Here is a 22,834-nt window from a genome sequence, read left to right as displayed (position 1 = left end):
GTAGAATTTTTTAGGAAAATTTTCTAACACTTTGCTTTTTTGTCTTTGCAGCGGAGGCGTACGCTATGCTTGACTCGGCCCAAAAAGCTGAAGTGGAGATGTCCGAGGTGGACCTGGCTCGATACAAGGCTCGTTTCAAGATGTACGAGCAACTCAAAGAGGTAAACACTTAGATTATTTTTCGAGTTTTTCATCCCTTGATGTGGCCGTTCTGCTATATTGGGAGGAACTCACTTCCTGAGTTTGCACGGACACTTTATGTCCGTTCATGCATGCTGGGAAGGAGCTTCTTTCCCAAATCGCACGGACACCATTCTATGCTTTGACTTCAAAAATTTTTCTAACTTGGTATTTTTGCAGACCTCCTCTTCCTCTCCGAAGGCCAGGCGGAAGCAGCCGGCCACGTCTACTCCGGATGCGTCCGCACCCAAACGGAGAAAGACGGTTGCTTCCAAGCCGTCTTCCAAGGCCGCGGCAACGGCAAAGCCGCAGACTGTTTCTACGCAGTCTAAAGGAGAACAACCCCGGCTGACACAAAGCGGGGCCTCCAAGCCCGTGGAACCCGTTGCAGATCAGGTCCATGAGGAGTCCGTCCATTCGGACGGTGGGGATAGGTTAACCCCAGAACAAATGACCGGTCGCTGGATCGGGACGATGCTAGTCAACCCGCCGTCCAGCGACGCTGAAGGGAGCCGTCCGGAGGAGGGGGAAACTCCTCTGCCGCCTCCTGCCACCAATTCTTTCTCCTCCAACCTTCTCCACTGGTTAGCCTTCTTTTTTCTCACTTTTTATAAGTCTTTGTTTACTTGTAAAATTTAGCTAACTTTTCTTACACGGTCGTCCGCAGATATATCAGAGGAGATGCAGTTGAAGGTGCCCGGCCAACCACTGACTGGCGCGGACAGGAAGGCCATGCGCGAGGCCATGGTTTGCGCGGTCCTCCAAGCGCAGCGTGATAAACTGCGGGGGATCAACGAAGGCTTCCTCGGCCCCATGCTAAACTGCAGCGCCGAGGTATACTTTTATCTCCTTATGTTTTTGCTTTCCAACACTTAGCCAATTTTTCCATATTTTTGACTAAGTTTCTTCCTTCTGTCCGCAGCTCTTCCTCCGTTTGAACGCCTTCCTAGATTGGAAGGACAAGGAGAACGAACGGCTGAAGAATGCTTGGCTCGAAATCAGAAAGGCCGAGGATGCTGTAACTGGGACGGCCGCCGTCCAAAGGGTACACTTTGAGACCCAAATAACCGCGCTGGCCGACAAAGCGGCGCGGCAAACAGAGGACTTGGTCAAGCTGGGCAAGGCACTCAATCAGGAGTCCTTGGCCAGGGAGGCCATGAGGGTTGAAAGGGATGAGGCCGTCCTGGAGAAGGAAAAGTGGAAGTTGGGCTTTGAGGCGTCCGAGGCCTTGAAGAGTGAGCTGAAGTTGGCCCAAACCAACCTTAAGTCTGCGCTAGATGAGGCGGACACGCTGAAGGCCGAGGTGGAGACCTTGAAGAAGTCCCTTGCGGACTATGAGGAGCAACTTAAAACTCCTCGGCCACTCAGCGTGGAAGAAGTTATCCGCATCGAGCAAAATGCGGAAGACAGGCTTAAGGCATACTTCTTTGATGCCTTCGATTTAATGGTGGACGAAGGTGAAGCCGCCTACTACGAGGAATGCTTCAAGAAGCGGCTTCAATATGTCTGCCTTAGAGAAGACGCAAAGAAGGCCGGCATGCCTCCTCCAGAACTAGTCGTTACTTCCCCCGAGTCCGGAGAGGACGGGGATGAAGAGGAGGAGGCGGTCGACAAGGCTGCGGCCGAGGACGTCAAGATTGAGGAGGAGCCTGCCAAGGATAATACGGCTAAGTAGAGCTCAGGTCCTCCAGCAGCCGTCTGCCCAGCTTCCCAGCTTTCTCTCTATGCAGCTTTTACTTAGCTTATTTTTGTACTTCTCTTTTTTCATTTTGTTTTGAGGCCGCCTTTTAGAGCTGTTTTGTAAACATCTCGGCCGCCTTCGTGCGGTCTTATTAATGGAATTTTTTCCGCCTTTTAAGCGGTTTTTATTTCTGTTCTATACTTGGTAATTTTTTGCAATTTTCTACTTTTTTGCACATTTTTCGTACGTCTCAATATTATGCCTTTTCGTACGCTTCTAGGGGTATGCCCCTTTATTCGGTGTTCGCCTAGTCCACTTTCTAAGTGGTTTGATTAACTTGGTAGTTTTTATACCTTAAAAGGGGTATGACGACTAGTAAGTTAATCAAATCATAATAATGATTGCCCTTGGACTAGGCGAAGCACCGAATCAATTCAATTGGCCGTTTGGCTTTTATTGTACGAGTGGTCCGTTGAATCTATCGCTCGGACGCACCCTAGAAAACCTAAGTATTATCTCAACTTAGAAATTCCTTGATCGGCCGGGCCAAACGCCTTGGTATGCCCTTGCCTTATTTGTAAAGGACACTTGCTTTCTACACAAGTTTGGAATACCATGCCTTAATCGTCCGCCTAAAATTGGGGCGGACACAATGTTCTCTGAATTTCAATCAAATTTTTTTTTTTTTTTTTTGCATGGCCGAATTGCTATATTGGGAGCAATCTTGCTTCCTTTTTACCTCGGCCATTCAAAAAGAATGATAAGCCGTGTTACTATGTTGGAAGCAACTCAGTGAGTCATTTCACTCGGCCATTAATCATAAAAACAAGCAAATAAATATAAGTTAAACGACAAATAATTCAACAATGCCTGACTTTTCATTAATGTTGTCAAAAGTACATTGTTGTGGCCGTATGGCTTTAATTACAAGGCTCGGTCGGTAGACCTAACTGTATAAACAGCTTTTTTGGCTAAGTACTTAGAGAAACAAAACTCAAACATAATACTTCTTCAAGTTATCAGTGTTCCACGTCCGTGGGATCTGACGGCCATCTATTGCCTCGAGGCGATATGTGCCGTCTCGGACTTCTTCCCTGATTCTGTACGGCCCCTCCCAGTTTGGAGTCAACTTGCCATCCTCATTGGCACGGCCAACAGCTTCCATTTTTCTCAATACCAGGTCCCCCATTTTGAGCGGCCGCTTAGACACTCGGCGATTATATGCCCTTGTCATCCTTAAGTGATAAATTTCATGCCTGAGCACCGCATTGCCCTTAGCTTCTGGAAGGAAATCTAGGGCGGTCTTCATGGCCTCCCAATTGGCCGATTCATCATAAAGCATTACTCGCAGAGTGGGCTCGTACATTTCAATTGGGAGTACAGCCTCGGCTCCATAGACCAAAAAGAATGGAGTCTCCCCGGTAGAACTCTTTGCTATTGTCCGTATGGACCAGAGTACATTAACCAACTCGTCTGCCCATAGGTCGCCTGCTTTTTCAAGTTTGCGTTTAATCCCATTTGAGATCAACTTGTTATAGGCCTCAACTTGACCATTGGCTTGTGGTCGACCGACTGAGGCAAAACAATGAGTAATGCCTTGGTCTCCCAACCACTCTTTGAGTTGACGCGTCTCAAACTGGGGTCCATTGTCGAACACCATTGACTGAGGTACTCCGTACCGAGTGATTATGCTTTTCCAAATGAAGGCTGACACATCCGTCCATTTAATGCCCCGGACGGCCTCAGCTTCAACCCATTTGGTGAAGTAGTCTACTGCCACAAGTACATATCGTCTCTGGCCAGATGCAGGAGTATACGGCCCTAAGATGTCCATGCCCCATTTGGCAAAGGGAAGCGGACTACTGATGGCTGATAGACTATTTGCTGGACGATGAATAAGAGTTGAAAATCTCTGGCACTTGTCACATTTTTTCACCATTTTCATGGCGTCCGACTTCAGGCTCGGCCAGTAATATCCCAAATGTGTTGCCTTTTCAGCTAAGGCTCGTCCTCCAATATGTGAACCACAATGGCCCTAATGAAGGTCATCCAACACATCATGCCCTCTTTCAGGAGTTATACATTTAAGATAGGGCTTCACAAAAGCTCTTTTGAATAGCTCCCCATCCTTCATCTCAAACCAGGCCGCCTTCCTCTTCAATAGCCAACTCTCTTTCGGATCGTCCGGAAGTATTCCATCTCTTAACTAGGAAATAATTCCGTCCATCCAGGTTGAACTTCTATCTATTACCTGAACAGGCTCGACATCAATGCTCCTTTTTTCTTTTACTTCCCAAAACACTGATCTTGGAGTATCACATGATGCCGAGGAAGCCAATTTGGAGAGGGCGTCCGCTTGATGATTTTCTGAACGAGGAACTTGCTTGAGAGAAAAAAGTTCTAGGCCCTCGGCCTCATCCTTAACTAGCTGCATGTACTTCATCATGGCCGGCTCCCTGGCCTCGAAGCCACCATTGACTTGGTGAACTATCAGCCGGGAGTCCGAGCATACTTCAATTTTGGTTGCCCCGGCCGCTTTACACATCCTTAGGCCGGCCAACAATGCTTCGTACTCAGCTTCATTGTTTGACGCTTGGAACTGAAACCTCAGCGCGTACTCATACTTATCTCCCTCAGGAGATTCACATATAATACCAGCACCACACCCAGTCGCTGTTGCACTACCATCCACAAACACTTTCCAGACTTGGTCCCCGGCCGGCTGAAGATCAGGCCGTGTCATTTCAGCCAAAAAATCCGCAAAGGCTTGCCCCTTGATTGCCTTCCTTGGTTCAAACACAAGATCAAAACCTCTGAGCTCTAAGGCCCACTTAAGCATGCGACCACTTGCCTCTAATGTTGAGAACGGCTTCTTCAAAGGTTGGTCTGTATAGACCACAATTGAATGGGCTAGAAAATATGGCCGCAGCTTCTTTGACGCCATATACAAGGCAAGGCCAAATTTTTCTACTGGGGGGTACTTCAGCTCGGCGTTATGGAGTACATGACTGACGAAGTATATCGGGGCCTGATGGCCGTCCCTTTCAGCAAGGAGGACGACACTTAGAGAGTGTTCGGAGATGGCAAGATAAATATATAGCTTCTCATTCTTGAGTGGACTGACGAGGCGAGGCAATGTATGCAAGTGATTTTTCAACTGTACGAATGCTTCCTCGGCCTCCTCTGTCCACTCGAACATGGCTTTCTTCTTGATGGTTTGAAAGAAGTAACGGCACTTATCCCCTAATCTTGACAAAAATCTTCCAAGGGCTGCTAAACAGCCGGTCAGTCTTTGCACTTCCTTAATTGTTCTTGGAGACTTCATGTCAAGGACGGCTTGAATTTTTTCAGGGTTGGCCTCAATTCCACGTTGATCAATCAAAAATCCGAGAAACTTGCCGGACTCAACACCAAATACACACTTCTTTGGATTTAACATCATCTTATGCCGCCTGAGTTCGGTGAACGTTTCTCGTAGGTCTTTGACATGGTCGGCCGGCTCTTTTGACTTGACAATCATGTCATCAATATATGCCTCCATGTTCCGGCCGAGCTGATCTCTAAAGACCGTATTTACAAGCCTTTGAAATGTAGCAGGGGCATTCTTGAGGCCGAATGGCATAACCTTGTAGCAGTACAACCCATGCTCAGTCACAAACGCTGTTTTCTCTTGATCTCCTTCCCACAAAGGAATTTGATGGAATCCGGAGTATGCGTCCATGAAGCTCATAAGGGCGTGTCCGGCCGTGGAGTCAACCAAACGGTCAATCTTAGGCAAGGGGAAGCTATCCTTTGGACACGCCTTGTTCAAGTCCGTGTAATCCACGCACATCCTCCAAGTTCCATTCGGCTTTTTCACAAGGACTACATTGGCCACCCAATCTGGGTAAAAACATTGCCGAATGAAACCGGCGTCCAGCAGCTTTTTCACCTCTGCTGCGGCCGCCTGATTCCTCTCTTCTCCGTGATTTCTCTTCTTCTGACGGACAGGCTTCATCAAGGGATTCACGGCCAATTTATGCACGGCCAGGTCAGGACTTATTCCTGGCATTTCACTAACTTCAAATGCAAACACATCTTTGAAATCCCTTAACAGCCGAACCAACTCATCCCCAAGAAATTCCAAGGCTATAGTGCCGACACTTACTGTCCGTTCTGGGTAGTTGGAGTCAAGCACTATATCCTGATGGCTGCCGGCCGGCTGGGGCCTCAACTCATCTGGCCGACCGACAGTCATTAATTGCTAGGCTTCTTCTGCCCGGGTCGCCTTACGCTTCTGGCCGACCTGGTATGCTGGGAGTGAGGTTCCTTCTTCCTTAACCTCGGACAGTTTTGGGCCGCGTGCTGTTGGCTTTACGGCCAGCTGATTGCATTCCTTAGCCATTTTCTGGCTTCCTTGAATTGTTCCAATTTTTCCGTCCGACCTTTCAAACTTCAGCAACATCAAATGGGGCACTATGACCGCCTTGGCTGCATTGAGAGTAGGGCGGCCAAGGATTACATTGTACCCAGTCAACTCTTTTACAACAAGGAAACGGACGACCATGTCTCTTCCTTCACCCTTTTGCCCAAAACGGACGGGAAGGTCAATTCGTCCGACTGGATGAATGATATTCCCCCCAAATCCCACTAAGGGGTGAGTTATATCTTGGAGGGCATCTTCTGGGAAGCTCAAATTCCTCAAGGCAGAGAGACTTATGATATCGGCCGAACTACCCGTATCAATCAATATCCGTCCTACTTTTAAATTCGCTATTTTCATTACAAAGACCATGGGATCATTGTGCAAAGCTCTGACCTCTCCTCGGTCAGCCTCACTTATGATTACTTCAGGAAATGGCTCGGCCTTAACAACGTCCGTCTGCATCACATTTGAAAAATTTCGAGCGTCCTGCTTGATTCCTTTCATGGTAGGACCGCCTGAAGCAAAGCCTCCTGATATGACGGCCACAAAGCCTGAATCAGTACTATTCCCATCATCTTCCTTGTCATTCTTTTCATTTTGTTGCTTTTTCTCGGACGTGTTGTCTGTCCGTTTGAAGGTGAATTTGGACTTGGTCACATAAGGTTTCAGTAGACCCTTGTCGGCCAACTTATCCAACAGTCTCTTCAAGTTGATACACTCATTCGTGTCATGACCCACATCCTTGTGGTAATGACAATACTTGTTTTTGTTTCTGTACTGGGCCGAGCCTCTCAAAGGCTGAGGCTTTTCAAACTCAAACTTGTCTTTTATCTCCATCAAAATGGAGTAACCATCCTTGTTGAACTCATACTGAGGTTCGTACGTCTTGCTTTTCTTTGACTTGGGTTGCTTGTCATCAACTACCCAGATTTCTTTTCTTTTGTTTCCTTCTTTCTTTCGGCCGGCCGAGTCTTGCTGAGAAGGTTGCTTCTTCTCAGCCCCCTTGGCCGGCTGTTCGGATTTGGTGAGCGAACAAAAGTCCGCGGCCTCAATATAGGCTTCGGCTTCCCGCAATACACCTGCGTATGACCGAATCTTTTTTCTTACCAAATCAAACTTAAAACCATTATGCCTTAATCCCCGGAGAAATTCTGAGTAAGCCATTTCGTCCGGAAGATTATGAATTTGGGCTTTTTCTTGGTTAAACCTTTGGACGTACGAGCGTAGTCCTTCATTCTTTCCTTGGACAATTGTAGCCAAGTTGAGACTTGTCTTTCTTGGTGGGATGTTGTATGAGAAGTTTCCCACAAACAACAAACTGAGGGTGGTAAAGCAATTGATGCATCCGGCTGGAAGGCTGTTAAACCAATCCTGAGCTACCCCTTTGAGAGTGGCCGGGAAGCATCTACACCATGTAGCATCATCTACACTTTGCAAGTACATCAGATTCCTGTACGAGGTAACATGCTCTTCTGGGTTGCCCGTACCATCATAGGCACCCACTAGTACACTCTTCACTTTTGCTGGTTGAGGGGACGCTAGTATGTCTTGCGAAAACGGAGGCGGCTTATCTCCCAAGTTCAACAAACGCATCTGCCAATCAATAGGTTGAGGCTGAGCGGACGTTCCAGCCAGATAGGGAGCCTGGCTGAACATCTGGCCATACGGCCCATACTACCCAAAGACTTGTGGAGTTGGTTGTACCAACCCATTGGGTACTTGGGGAGGCTGATATTGCAATGGCTGAATTACACGGGGGGTAAGAGTATGGCTCTTGCTGGAAGCGGCCGTGTTGGTATATTAGGAGAAAGATCGGTTGGAAGCCTCATCCGGCATGGTTGGGGTAGAGGCCGTGTCAGAGTACGCGGCCCTCTCCCTTTGCTTGTGCCGAATGTAATCCCTTGCGTCCTTAAAGCGCTGTGACGGCTCAGCCTCAACTCTTTTTGGCTGTCTGCCCCTCCCCCCAGCCGACTGTGTTTTCGCCAGCAAGCCAGAGAAATTGGTCCGTGGGACTCGGGGAGACCTTCCGTGCGGACGACGGAATGGGGTGTTACCAGCATCAGTTGCATTGGTCTTGTTGTTGGCTTTCTTAGAGGTGCTTCCTCCCCCCTTTTGTTGGACAGCCGCCAACTCCTTGCGGAGCTTAGTCAGCTCGGCCATTAAGGCAGCTGGGGTAGGTTGTTCGGCCTCTTCAAATGAGGCAGTCAAAGGATTGCTTGAGTGTATGGTAGTACATATGTCCTCTACATATCCATCCTCGCCTGGACGAGGTCCAGGATTAGGTGTCTGACCATCTATTGCCATAACGGACGAGTATCCCCACAGACGGCGCCAAATGTTTCAGGATTTTTTGTGATTCCCTCGGATACTGGTCGCGCTCTTTTGACAAAGACTCGGACACCTGCAAAATAACGAATATTCCGGTGATCGGAATATTCGCCTCCGACGCTCAAGTTAGTGAACGGAAACGGAAAAGGCTAGAGAGAGAAAGTAGAGAGAAGTTGGAGCGTTTTTAGAGCTCTTGTATTAATGTCACATCAAATTCCCCCCTCCCATCATAAATGATTGGGGTATTTATAGGGGTGGGAGCATGTGCCCCCTTAGGGTTTATGCCCTAAAATCTCGGGACATGATTGGCTGCGCAATTAGAGGTCGCCACGTGTCGTGGGGGGCGCCGTTTTACGGCTTTCAAGGCTTTCTCGGGATTTGGGCCTGAGGTCATCAGAGCCCTTTTCTCTTTCTAATTGTAGCTTTAGGGTATTTAGACATGGCTGACAGGTGTCACCATAACAGGGAGACACGTGTCTCACTCTCATAGGGCCACGTGTCACCTGTTTATTGGGCCACGTGTCACTATGAGATTGGGCCACGTACCTGGGGTATTTTTACCCTAAACAGTTTTGGTGCGTAATCTCTTTCACTTTACGTTATTTACATATTATTAGACTTGGTGATGACTCTCAAAGCATAACAATTCAAACATCAATAATAATTCAATGACTCAAACATACCAATTTAATTCTTGAATATTTAGTGACCACATAATATTTAATGTTGAACCCTTTTTAATTCTACCTCAGTGTCAAAGACACCTTAAACGCATAAAGCGCCAACAATCCTATCCCTCGGTGTTAAAAACACCTTAAGTGCACAAAGGCACCAACATACAATTTATTCCTTGTGTACATAGACACTTATATAGCTCCTTCCTCATGCTTAAAGCATCAATAAAAATTATATGAACCATAATAAAATTCCTTTTCGATAATCCAAACATAATTAAACAATTAGTTTAATTAAACATGCTCTCTATCATGCCATAAATAAATATGTAGTCCATATAATCATGCCAAAATATAATTTTCCAATCCATAGATCATCACAAATAATTCATGCTTCACAATTCAATCACCAATACCAATAATTCACAATTCAATACATGAACCTTAGCATGATACTACTTGTAATTGATTGAAATTAAGCCTAGCATGATTCTACATCATCAAAATATGCTAAGTACGCGAACGTACCTCAATTAAGCCCATAAAGTGGCCGAAAACACTACAACAATTCCCGAATCAAGTCTCCTACATAAAGGGACAATAATACTAAATTAATTACTCTTGTATACACAATTTCCAGCAACTTAAACTCACTTTAAACTATTTAGAATAATCTGAAAATTATTTAAAAACCCCTAATTAAACTCCTTTTTAATAGGTTATCACACCCTTTTATTAAAATCACAATTATACTACTTTAAATAAAATTCCAGCATTTTAAACTAATCAAAAACCCCTTTAAAACTTCATCAAAATATATTTTCATACTTAAATTATCCATAGAAAAATTAAATTATCTCTTACCCTTTAAATTCAAGGATAAAATTTAAAAAAAACTTCGTTAAAAATCAAAAACTGCCCGAAAATCATACTTAGAGGCTGAATTTGGCCACGAGAGGGTGGTGCACACTACCAAAGGTAGTGATTCTTTTTTAAAACGTTGTTTCCACATGGAAAACACTACTTTTTTGTCAAAATCGGATGAGTTTAGAACCTGATCGGGATTAAAACGGGATTAATATTAACGAACGGGAATCTATAAATTAAAACACGAATTTATGTGTTCAAAATGATCTGGAATTAAGTTAAACTAATTATTAGTTATAATCACCAAAATTTCCAAAATATCATTACTATAAAAGCCCTAAATCAATTGTTCATAAAAACCCTAAAAATCAAGTCTTTAATAATTTTAAAACCCTAACTTATAATTTTATGAAATCTGAAAATAAAACATTTTATTTTTTAAAATTTACAATCTTTAATCATCAAAACATAATTATGATACTAATCAAACATACTTTGAATAATTAAAACCAAAACCCATAAATAAAATCATCAAAATAGCTAGAATGAAAAGAGGAGAGAAAAAGGAAGAAAATAAGACTAACCTTTTTGTGTGGGAAATTTTGGGGATCTAGTAGATACTAGATATATATAGTGTAGGGTAATTAGTGTAGGTTTGGGCTTCATATAGTCATGGAATTTAAATGTTGAAATAGGTGACCTAAAAGTAAAAATAGGGTGATTGGGTATGGGTTATATTTGGATTAAATACTTGTTGACCCAAAATATAAACACTTGCTTTATTAATAATTAAATAATTAAAATAGTTTGACCCAAAATATATTTTATAATTAAATAAATAATTTATAAAATACATTAAAAATACGGGGTATTACAAGAACAATGACTAGAAGATCACTAGATTTAATCAAATTCACCCCTCTTTTCAAGTGAAATATCTATTGCTCTGTATGGATTGGAGAGGAATAAAGTTGATTGGGAGAGAAAAAAAAAGTTACTCGTACTAATTAATAAGTAATTCTTAACAAATAAGAAAATGTTGCAATTAACTATAAACATAAGAAAAAGTCAAGTATAGATTAATTAGAATTGGAGAGAAATTTTTTTTAGTTGTTCCAATTTAATAAATTGCATGTTTGTCAACGCACAACTTTGATTATTAATATATATTTTTTTAATTATCTTTAAATACAAATTATAATGTAATCATAATAGTATTGCTATCGGGAAGCCAATAGAGTTGCTAATTGGTTGGCAAGCTGATTGGTTGGCAAACTATGGGGTTACTATGGAGCAATCTTTGGTAATTTTTGATGCGATCCTGGAGGATCTTCGGGCCGTTTTATTAGAGGACCTGAGAGGAGTGACGATGCCGAGGATAGATTAGTTTTAGCTACTTTGTTTTTAATTTTTGTTTTCTGTTATTTTTGTTTTCTAGTTTGCTAGTTTATCGTTGTTTTGGGGGCTTGCCCCTCGACCCTTGTGTTCACCAAAAAAAATAAATAATAAAAAATAATAGTATACAGTAGATAGAATTTTTTTGTAAAAAAAAAAAATAATAATAATACTTCCTCCGATTTATTTTAGTTGACACCATTTGATTTTTACACTATTCACATACTACACTTTGACTCGCTTTTGTGATTTATAGATACGATAAAATATAATCATGTGTGATCTTGTTTGAATCGTTTATATGTATATTTTATTGATATCCACTTTTTATAATTTTATAATGTTGATAATTGAAGTTATTAAGCGTTAAAAACATGCGTTGGCAAGCGTCATAATAGAAAGGTGTCAACTAAAAAAAACAGAGGAAGTAGTATAGATTGAGACAAATCAAGTACACTTTTAAATGAATTTTTTTAAAATACATTTAGTAAAAATTGTGGTCAAAATAAGTATTTTAGGGTGTATTAAAAGTCAAAGTGGAAGAATTGATAATTAACGGAGAGTATATATCTTAATATTGTCATGGGCCACACCTAGAGGTATCCTTACGCCCTTGAAATAGATATCGCCTGATATCGGAACTTGAGTTGGGTTGGTACTTACCAGATCAAGTTAAAATGGGTTAATTCCACTACTTGGATCAAACCAAGTTAGGTCATTGTCAAGCTACGTAAGGTTTTTGCTTGCTCGAGTATAGTTCAGGTTCGAACAGGGTCTTATTTGGTAGACGACACTCTAGCTACTACAATAGGTTTCAATTTTGTAAACACCTTATAAGATTGTGAACTTTGATCAATACCTCAAAGATGAATTATTAATTCATCATACTTCATGCATGATTGAAATGCATATACTTCATGTGTCATTAAAATGCATATACTATAATCGTTTGATACAATACACTCGTAATATACAAGTCCTCGTAAACCCGAAAGAACCATTTTGCCTTTTAGCAAAACACTACTCCCTAGCCCTCGTCTACTTTCCGTATCATCTCCTTTCAGCCGCACTTCCCACTTAAAACGAACATATTCACATTCACTTTCACTCCCATTTTCTCACTCACTCATTCTCCGCCATTTCCCCCTTTCTTCTGCTCAACTCCACCACCATCAATGGCGGCAACTTCCTCATCAATGGAGTCCCTAATCCTCAAACTCCACGAAATTTCCGCCGTCAAATTCGGAAGCTTCAAGCTCAAATCCGGCATAACTTCCCCAGTTTACATCGACCTTCGCTTAATCGTATCATACCCTTCTCTCCTCTCTCAAATCTCCCAAACCCTAATTTCCGCCGTCGCCGCCGCCTCTCCTCCGGCGACCTTCGATGTCATTTGCGGTGTTCCTTACACTGCGCTTCCTATCGCCACCGTCGTCTCCGTCGCTAACGATATCCCCATGCTTATGCGCCGGAAAGAGGTTAAGGCTTATGGTACTGGGAAGCTTATTGAAGGGGTTTTTCAGGCGTCGCAAACTTGCCTCATTATTGAAGACCTTGTTACTAGTGGTGCTTCTGTTCTTGAGACTGCTGCTCCTTTGAGAGATTCTGGTCTCGTTGTCACTGACGCTGTTGTTTTGATTGATAGGTGAGCGCTCTTTTTATTTCGATGTATGGTACACTCGAGTGTATAATAGAACTTAACGTGGTCGGAATAGGGTACACCCCGGGTGTAGGATGGGGAATTGATATACTTTAAAGCTAATTTAATTTCCAATTTTAATGGATAGGTGAGCGCTTTAGTATCGATTTTCACTTATGGTACACTCGGGTGTATAGTAGACATTATGTAGTCCACAGATAATTTTTAACTTGTTGTACGGCCTGTATGTTACACCCGGATGTATAATGGAAATTACCGGGTTATGTATGAAGTGATTGACTTTACAGCTGATTTGATTTCCAGGTTTTATTGATTTTTGCTGGATTCATTTGATTAGTGTTTATGTGAAGTGATGATAAAATTTGAAGTTAATACTATGTTTTATTAAATTTGAGAGCTTTTTGGTTGATGGCTGATGTATATGGGTATTGGTAACTTTGCATATGCAGAGAACAGGGAGGAAGAGAAAATTTGGCCGAAAACGGGATAAGATTGCACTCATTGTTAAAGTTGAGTGAGATGGTTGGAGTTTTGAGGAGGTTGGGTAAGGTAGAGGAAGAAACGGAGAAGATGGTGTTGAAGTTCTTGGAGGAGAATAAGAAGGTATCTGTGCCAAGTGTGGTGAAGGAGAAGGTTGGAGGATCGAAGATGGGTTACGAGGAGAGGGCTAAGTTAGCTAAGAATGAGACTGGTAGGAAATTGTTTGAGATTATGGTAAAGAAGGAGACTAATTTGTGCTTGGCTGCTGATGTTGGTACAGCTGCTGAATTACTTGACATGGCTGATAAGGTATTTTTTCTTGCTATTATATACATTAAACTTTGAAGCTGGCACTTTAACTTCTTCTCATTGTACAGCATGTTAAAGTATGGCGCATTTGCGCAACACTAGCAATTAATTCATATTCAACCATGATGAACATCTATTTTGGTGGTAGATAAATTTATCCTCTTCTCTTGGTCCTTTGCAGTTCAAACTTATAAGGATTATCTGTTGTAGAACTCTGATGAAAGTGCTGAACCGTCTCATTTTGGTTTCCTTCGCTAAAGAATTTAACATTTCATGATTTTTCTAATCTAACTTGAATAGCTGAAATATCCTAGTGGAAACTGGCTATTTTGCTTGACTTGATAACCAAAGTTCCAATAGTTTTGGTCCATATTGAAGTGTCAATTGTCAATTGTCAAATGTCCTACATGTGTTCTGACTAGAACTTAAATTTGGAGTCTCAGCAACATAGGGCAGAGGTAACATTGTTCTTTGGACCTAAAGTGTAACATTGAGTTTTTTATGAAAATTAACATGAAGCCGAATCCTATTCAAGAGATGCATATGCTTTCCTCCAAAACTTTCTATGGTTTATTCTGGTAATGGAGGTGCTAGTCCTCCTTAAGAGTACTTGTGTATGATGGTTATATCATTAAGTCATTAACATATGAACCCATGAATTTTCCGATATGGTTGTCTTGCATTGCCTCTATTTTTTAAGACAATGGTGCTGATTTCTTCCTAGTAAGCAATGTCAAAGGCCATGCCTTGAATCATTTATCTGTAATTACATTTTAATTTGACTTAACCTGTTTGCACACTTTATTGCAGGTTGGACCAGAAATCTGTTTGTTGAAGACTCATGTTGATATATTGCCTGATTTCACCCCAGATTTTGGTTCTAAACTTCGATCGGTATGTTGTGATCATATCTTCATCCTAATTCCATCCACCCCCCCCCCCCCCCCCCTCCCCCCCTCTCTCTCTCTCTCCAAATCCCCTTCTACAGAATATGTCATTATTTGTTTCTTAGGCAACTGTTTTGCCACATTGGCAACTGAACTTGACAGATTGCAGACAAGCACAATTTCCTAATTTTTGAGGATCGCAAATTTGCTGACATTGGCAACACCGTAACTATGCAGTATGAAGGGTAAGAGATCATATTTTGCTCAAATTTACTCTCACATTCTCACAGTGTTTATCACCTTGTCTCTCGACTCCTCTGAGCTTACCACTTTGCTTGTTTCAGAGGTGTCTACCGCATCTTGGACTGGGCTGACATAATTAATGCTCACATCATCTCAGGCCCTGGTATTGTGGATGGTCTTAAATTGAAGGTATGCTTTTCAGATCAAGTCATTTAATACATTCAGCTTTTCTGAATTTATAAACATTTGTCAATAATCATTTTCCTGCTGAATTTCAGGGTTTACCTCGTGGTAGGGGCCTCTTGCTGTTGGCTGAAATGAGCTCTGCTGGTAATCTTGCAACAGGAGATTACACAGCAGCAGCTGCAAAGATTGCCGAGGATCATTCAGATTTTGTTATTGGTTTCATCTCGGTTAATCCGGCATCTTGGAAATGTGGACCTTTGAATCCATCCCTAATTCATGCTACACCTGGAGTTCAAATGGTTTCTGGTGGTGATGCTCTTGGCCAGCAGTACAACACTCCACACTCAGTATGATTCTTTCTTGTTACTCCATATTTTCTGGGAACAGAATACAGATAGTTTAAATACCACGGTACCACAAGAAATGCTAAAGAGTTAATTGTGGTCTGTTACTCTGATATATAGTTGTAGGACCCAGGTGATGTACCTGTTCAAAGTCATATAAGTATATAAAAGTATTGATTCACTAAACTAGTTATAGAACTCGATATGGGTAAAATAATTAAGGCCATACTGATTTTAAAAGTACATGTAAATTTAGATGCCAAAAGAAGGACTATTCTTGGTAAAGGAAATCTATGCATGTTGGACACCGTTTACCAGGCTGCTTTATATTTGAATTAAACTGGCTACACTATTGCAGGTTATCTATGACAGAGGCAGTGACATGATAATTGTTGGTCGTGGAATCATTAAAGCAGCAAATCCTGGAGAGGCTGCTCGTGAATACCGAGTCCAAGGTTGGAATGCATATTTGGCAAAATGTACGTAAATCAAACAAGTCTGCTTGGACATGCTCAGTTTTGCATTGTGATGGCCTGACTTTTCCAATAACCTGGAACTTTGTTCAAGGAAGACCTGAATCGGTCTACACCGATGGTTCAACTGTAAGGTTCAAATGTATTCTAGTTAGGGCTGTGTTAGGCTTTTGATCTGGCTTGAGTTATTGTGATTCTCTTTGTAATTTAGAATGATGGTATTGAGCCGCTATTCTTGAGTGCTGCATAATTCCTTGGACAAATTGCGCCCCATGTATCTCTATATTTGAGTTTACGAAAAAGTAAAAGTTTAATAAATCCAGGTCACTGCAGTTTTATCTCAATTGATGAGTAAGATATAGCTATGTTGATCCACCTGTAAAAAATTTATGGTAAGAAATTACTCCATGATTATGCAGATTGGATGCCTTGTTGCAAGTAGAACTCGCAATTTGAGTTTATGGGTCCTGTTTGTGCTCATAGAATTCACAAAATTTATCAAACATCATGTGTAATGTTCGTGTTTAGGTTAGTTTCGTGTTCTTCTTATCTCAAACTTGTGTCTTTCAGTAACTTTGTACTTTGCATTCATGTCGGTTTTGGTTGTGTTGTCACGAAAAGGTCAATATAGACTTAATTGCAAGGATGCATTCCTAGCTAGAGACCCAAATAATTAAGTACTTAGAGCATCCACATTTTAGGATAAATGTTTCCAAAGTGACTCTCCTCATTTATGCTTGTGCAATGTGGTAAATAAAAACAATGTAATGAGAATGATAGAGATTAAAGACAATGGGAGGTGATAAGGAAAGGTATGTTTTGAAATCTCACATTAAAACTTCTCTTTTAATATCTTTGCAATACTGTCAATACCCCTTGTAAGTAATAAAGTACTCCATTCTTTATTAGTTGACGCATTTTGGCTTTTCATACTATTCACCAATTATGCTTTGATTAACTTTAATAATTTAAAATTATGATAAAACTAGTCACTTGGGGTTTTATTAGAATTGTCTCTTAATCTTCATTATATCAACTTTTTAAATCGCTTTTTTTTTTTTAACTTTTTGATAATTAGATATATTAATCGTTGAACTTGTATGCTAATAAACGTGACAAAAGATACATGTCGACTTAAAAAGGACGAATGAAGGATGAGTATGACAGTTAAAGACTAGTTGTCTTTGTACACATTACACAAATGCCTAAGCCAAGTCCTATTGAAATTTAAATGTTACTTCGTACTTGCACAATTCTTGAGTGTTGGAAATAATTAGGAATTAGGAGCTGTACTGTTTAATTGTTTATGAAATTTGGCATTTTACGTTTTAACATTAGTAATTGAATGTTTCCTCTGCAGCTGCCTTGCCCTATCCGGCTATCCTAGATGTAATGAATCACTGATTCAAGTGTCAAAGCACCCTTGCATTAATTCGTCTGTTGCCCACTGTTTAATATGCTTCCAACATTCAGTGATCTCTAACATAAATAATTAGTGCAACTTGCAAGTAGGCCATTTGGCATGTTGCTTGAACCAATTGCCTAAGCCGTGCAACTTGAATTCACCAGCGTCCGTATTATATAGTTGTGCGTACCAACGAAGTTTCGTGTGTAACAGACGCACTCGTCTTACAGTGGCAAATGCCCTGCTTGCCTGTATTATGTACTTGTATAGTAAACGCACTCGTCTTACAGTGGGTTGACAATCACCATTGCTAATATTGTACGAAATCCTGCTAGAAGCGAAATAAAACTATTATAGTAAACTCAACTGACATAAACGGCAAATCAACAAAATATCTTGGCTATCACACGTCAATGGTTAATCTTCGAAAAATCTCTGCTTAACCATTCTCATAAGGCCTTCCATAGAGTAGGAATTATCCTGTGAGCTGCCAAATATGATAATTCATGTCGATCCACAAACAACAATGAAGCATATTTGACATTTTGCCAAAAAAGGATAAGGATTCAACACTTTTCACATGAACAACATAACATCGTCTCAGTCATGTATTTGATGCATAGGCCAGCAAAGAGAGTTTGCCATTTTACACACACGAAAATACACGAACATAAGACTTTCTAGTGGAACTACAAGGAGAAGCTAATTCTAACGGAAGACTTTCAAGAAAACTTAAGTCACTGTTCTTTCCAAATCCTACCAGTTACCCTCAGTTTTAATTCCTTCCTATCACCGCCTGAAAAGAAAAGAGCCATATTTCTCTGGATAATGAGGCCGTCAAAGCTGTCACGAACCTTGCGATGGCTATCCCTGATGCTCCTTGGCACTCCTTGCCAGCACAACTTTCTTCCATTTCCTCCTACCTCAAGGCTGTAGCTATAGTTCTTTGCCTCATTGTCATCCCCCATGAATCGTAAGAAAGCTATGTAGACAGGAGCCATACCAAGCTGGAATGCTTCAAAATGAAGGCAGAAGTACTGTCCAAAGCAACTGAAGACCTGAAGTGCAAAAATAGGAAAGGAAAATATTAACACAAATACATGATCAAGTTATCAGTATTCAGTATTACTAAGGTCATGTGAATTCTAAGTTCTCCAAATCATGCATCCCTTCCTAAACAATCCTTTCAGTATTTAAATTTTCAACTCTCACTTACAGAGTTATCAATTTATATCTGCAACATATTGAGGGCAACAAACTTTTAAGGCCCAAATCATTGGATGAAAACAATATGCTACAGATCAATTATTAGAGTTAGCAATCTTAAGCGCTCTTCCACATAGCTTAGGATGTGTTGTCCACAACATATTTTGAATTTAAGTTCAGATAGTCACAGTTCAGACAACTTAAGCTAAGATATGTTAGAAAAAACACACAGAGTGAGCAAATTAACTAATTCAGTATTCTAAATTTTAAATGGATGTACAAAATCTGAAAAATGCTTACCGTAAGCATCCAAGTAGCATTTTCAACCTCATGGGGATTTGACTTCACATAGCGATGGTTGAATGTACTGCCACTGTGCATGTCAACTTTATGATCCTCCTTAAGGTGGGCCACCAGGTAAGGGATATCACCAATGACAGTGCATTCTGATCCAGCATAAGGACAGCTATAGGGTCTAAAGGAACATTGGGACTCATGCTTCAGCTTGCTATAGTAAGGATATATGCCTACACATCCGTAACTTTGATATTTACATGGAAGTTCAAGAGATGCAGCCACCTTCTCCAGGGCAAGGCATCTAATGTTACCAAGTTCATGCCTGCAAGTTGGGCACCGGTTGTGTACCCTGGGCTTGCAATTAGCACATATTGTGTGGCCATTTGAGCACTGCGTCAATGACAAAGGATACTGTAATCAGAAAATTGCACAAACATATAAACCATAAAAGTCGTGCTCAGAATTTAACAACCACTTGCCCCCTCCCCCACCCTCTCTCTCAAGCCATTATAGCTAATAAGAGACAACTGTTCATTCCAAAAAAAAAACACTGGAGTAGAGAGTAAGGAACTATGAACCAAATGAGTTAAAACGAGAAAGTAGAAATCAAGGAGAGCTTACATTTGAAAAATAAATAAATAAAGGAAAAAAAAAAAAAAAACTGAGCAAGGGGCCAGGCAGAGATGGAGCACAGTGATCTAGAATCTTTATAAACCAATTCACCATTGTTCGCATTCAACACTTCACTTTACGTTAAACGACATTCTAGACCTCTGATTGAACTACAAGCATAAGTACATGAACACTCTTTAGTGCAAACCCAACGAAATGGGCTGCCTTATAATAATTTCGGAATGATGCAATTGGAGCAAGTTGTACGGACCTAATGGAAAAGAGTGAAAGATTCATCTAATTCTTGTAATGAAAGTGAGTGCACCAGAGAACAGAAAAGTTGCCCTAACATGGCAATCTAATTAATTTAGCTTTAGTCACTTACTAAGAAAGTTATTCTTTACCCAACCAAAATCAGATTGATCTAATTTTCAATTGATCTAAAGTAATTTCAAGTATCTGCTTAAGACTATTTAATTTCTAAGCTATTCATTTTCTCTGTAGGCTTTTGATATCCACAGCAAATCATGGAATTCGACAGCATAAAAGCAAGAAGGTGCTACCTTTGTTTTCAAAATTCTTAGAAGATGAGTGAAAAACTTGTTTACAAATCCTTAATACAGCAATACACTAATACTCAACATACATCTTTTAAGATCCCATATCAGCTTTCAACACGAGCATATCGATCATGAGACATATTTCTCAGTCAAAAAAATCATCACCTATTCCCTCACCTCCGACCCATACAAACGATTATGAACCATATTTATTTAAGACAGAGGCAGCAGGGACAGCACTACATGGAAAATCCAGGTGCAAGAGTTTAAAATTTTCAACCAACTGAAGATATTCAGGTACTTTAACATCACATAAGAAGCACTAGAGGCAGCCTCACCTGGTGGATTGGAGGGTACATGGCAGTTAGGCACACTGGGCACTCCAGCAGCTCATAAACACTGCTAGACACAATTGGATTTGGTTTAACAGTACTTTGTGCAGTATCCATCACATTTTCTACAACATCAATCATATCTTCAGTCGAGGGAGGGTCGATAACTTCAGGCTTCCCCCTCACATCATCAAGATATGGACTTCCAGTAGCCATATTGTTGGCCAAATAGTTATCTGAAAGCAAAACAGAATGTTTATCATTATTTCCTTTTCAGTAAAACAATGTGTTCATCAACTCCTTTTCAGTAAAACATATCAGGAAATATAAGTTCTACGGAGTAATAAACTAAGTTTTGGGACTTATATTTCACAAAGATAAGTGTACCAAAACTCAATTCACAAATATGATAAGCTCTAATAAGTTAAGTACAAGGCTAAAAAGTTCTTAAATCAAGTGAAGAGATTTTTTGACAGAAAAAAAAAAACCCTATTCTTGACAACTAAAACCAAGGTACCCACACATTGACATTACCTATACATAGCCATACAACTATTCAAGGCCTTCATCTAATTTAGTTCTCTCTGCAATCATAAAAACGCGATTTAGCATGTTAATGCAAACAAGGATGAGGATTACATACCAACAAATTTCCACTCCGTTCGAATCCAATAACCGGCCTTCCTCTCTTCAAATTTGTTGACTAATTTTGATCCCTTGTCTACATATAGACAAAGCAAAAAAAATGTTCAACAATTAAGGTAACAGTAAAACCCATGATTTTTTTTTTTGTTTCATCAAGTGCAAACATCAGTCAAAATGAAGGACCTAAATATCAAGCTTTTTCAAAATGAACATCACAACTATAGAAATCCTAAATAAAGACAAGCATATATAGATTCTTATGCACATAAAAGCGCATACTTCAAAATGCCTAATTATACAAGTAAATTAGGCAATCATCCAGCTATAATTTAGACTATGCTAGGAAGTAAAAACTATGAAAATAGAAATCGTTTTAATCGCAATAAGCTTAATATCTACAATAAACAGGGATTCAAACAAACTATAAGTTCACAATTACAAATAAAATATAAGGTTAAGTACTTAAGTCTCAATTATTTTTATAGTAAATGATATATTCAAAAGATATAAACTTTGAAAATTTTTCATCAATACAGAAAAATAAAAAATAAAAAGATACAAACTTTTACAAAAAATCTACGCCATAAAATGCAAAACATAAAACATTCTAATTTTGAAAATAATTAATATTTTACGGACCACAGATAATTTGAAAAACAAAAACCTCTAATAAAATTGCATAAACATTTAAAAAGAAATTATCACAAACAAAAACTTGAACCCAAGATTTTAACATCAGAATAAAATTGATCAGTTATATTACTTCTCAGAAAAACCCAACAATTAAAAATCAAAAATTTGATCGTCAAAACCCCAAATCATCATCACAATAAAACCCACAAACAAACAATCAAACAAAAAGAATTAAATAAATTAAAACAAACAAACAAATAAATTAATAAAGAAACAAAATTACCTTGAAATGAGGAATTCAAAATTTGAAATTCAAAACCCCATGAAAGAACAAAGAAGAATAAAACCCTAGAAAGATGGAAGACGGTGGAAATTGGAGGCGCTCAACTTTAACATGAACAAAAATTCAATTGAATTATAAAAAAGTGGGGAATTTGTAGTTTCAGAAGAGCTAATTATTAAATTTGTTTTTATTTTGGCCGTCTGAAAATGGGAATAATATGGGAGACGACTAATAAATAAATAAAAGAGTAAGAGTAATAAATATAAATATTTATTACAATATTATTATTACCAACAATAATTTTTTTAAAAAAAATATAGCAAGGCCTGCAATTTAGTTAGGAGGGCAAGATATTTGAAAATAAAGAGAGTAAGAAAAAATTTGGGAAAAGAGAAGAGAGCGTATGTTTGTGTAAAAATGTGTCAAGTTGATGGGTTTTTGGGGTTGACAGACTTTTTATTGAGTAAATACAAAAAGAACTAGTCAATATATGTGGGGTCTTTCCTTTGGTTCAAATAGAGAGGGACTGAGGAAGGATCATCCAAATTGTTTGTTCATCTAACACCTACCCTCATCATGATGTAAATTATGAATTTATGATGAGTTACGGCTACAAATATAGATAACGTCTTGATTTAGACCCCGTTTGGTTTGATGTAAAACATTTCAAAAAAAAATATTTTTGAAATGTGTTGAAAATGATGAGTTATAGATTTGAAATTCCTTTCTCTGTTTGTAATTTGTGTTGC

At 39.9% G+C, this 22,834-nt stretch overlaps 2 protein-coding genes across 2 annotated transcripts; one reads left to right on the top strand and one right to left on the bottom strand.

Moving 5' to 3' along the window:
- Window positions 1-12,624: 12,624 nt before the first annotated feature.
- LOC145593660 (uridine 5'-monophosphate synthase-like) lies at window positions 12,625-16,420 on the top strand. The gene is made up of 7 exons (XM_081649957.1): window positions 12,625-13,175; window positions 13,640-13,979; window positions 14,790-14,873; window positions 15,029-15,111; window positions 15,211-15,298; window positions 15,388-15,642; window positions 15,998-16,420. Exons 1-7 carry the CDS (start codon window positions 12,706-12,708, stop codon window positions 16,124-16,126), a joined length of 1,449 nt encoding a protein of 482 aa, XP_081506083.1. The 5' UTR covers window positions 12,625-12,705; the 3' UTR covers window positions 16,127-16,420.
- Window positions 16,421-18,026: 1,606 nt separating this feature from the next.
- LOC145593661 (E3 ubiquitin-protein ligase DIS1-like) lies at window positions 18,027-22,316 on the bottom strand. Its single transcript, XM_081649958.1, has 5 exons — window positions 22,086-22,316; window positions 21,168-21,245; window positions 20,531-20,760; window positions 19,024-19,410; window positions 18,027-18,575 (listed from the first exon to the last, which is right to left on the bottom strand). The coding sequence occupies exons 3-5, from the start codon at window positions 20,738-20,740 to the stop codon at window positions 18,255-18,257; spliced, it is 918 nt and encodes a 305-aa protein (XP_081506084.1). The 5' UTR covers window positions 20,741-20,760; window positions 21,168-21,245; window positions 22,086-22,316; the 3' UTR covers window positions 18,027-18,254.
- Between the last annotated feature and the right edge of the window lie 518 nt (window positions 22,317-22,834).

Source organism: Chenopodium album, chromosome 19 (assembly GCF_948465745.1).
Source record: "Chenopodium album chromosome 19, dcCheAlbu1.1, whole genome shotgun sequence".
Classification (NCBI taxonomy): Eukaryota; Viridiplantae; Streptophyta; class Magnoliopsida; order Caryophyllales; family Amaranthaceae; genus Chenopodium; species Chenopodium album.
Note: the sequence above shows the minus strand (reverse complement) of the source record. Positions and strands in the feature narration are given on the sequence as shown.

What these genes read in the sequence shown, in the direction of transcription:
- LOC145593660 (XM_081649957.1), top strand. Translation starts at nt 12,706, where the DNA reads ATGGCGGCAACTTCCTCATCAATGGAGTCCCTAATCCTCAAACTCCAC. An exon ending in GCTGTTGTTTTGATTGATAG is followed by an intron (nt 13,176 to 13,639) that starts GTGAGCGCTCTT and finishes TTGCATATGCAG; the next exon opens with AGAACAGGGAGGAAGAGAAA. An exon ending in TGGATGGTCTTAAATTGAAG is followed by an intron (nt 15,299 to 15,387) that starts GTATGCTTTTCA and finishes GCTGAATTTCAG; the next exon opens with GGTTTACCTCGTGGTAGGGG.
- LOC145593661 (XM_081649958.1), bottom strand. Translation starts at nt 20,740, where the DNA reads ATGGCTACTGGAAGTCCATATCTTGATGATGTGAGGGGGAAGCCTGAA. An exon ending in TGTACCCTCCAATCCACCAG is followed by an intron (nt 19,411 to 20,530) that starts GTGAGGCTGCCT and finishes TCATTGACGCAG; the next exon opens with TGCTCAAATGGCCACACAAT. An exon ending in ATGCTACTTGGATGCTTACG is followed by an intron (nt 18,576 to 19,023) that starts GTAAGCATTTTT and finishes TTTGCACTTCAG; the next exon opens with GTCTTCAGTTGCTTTGGACA.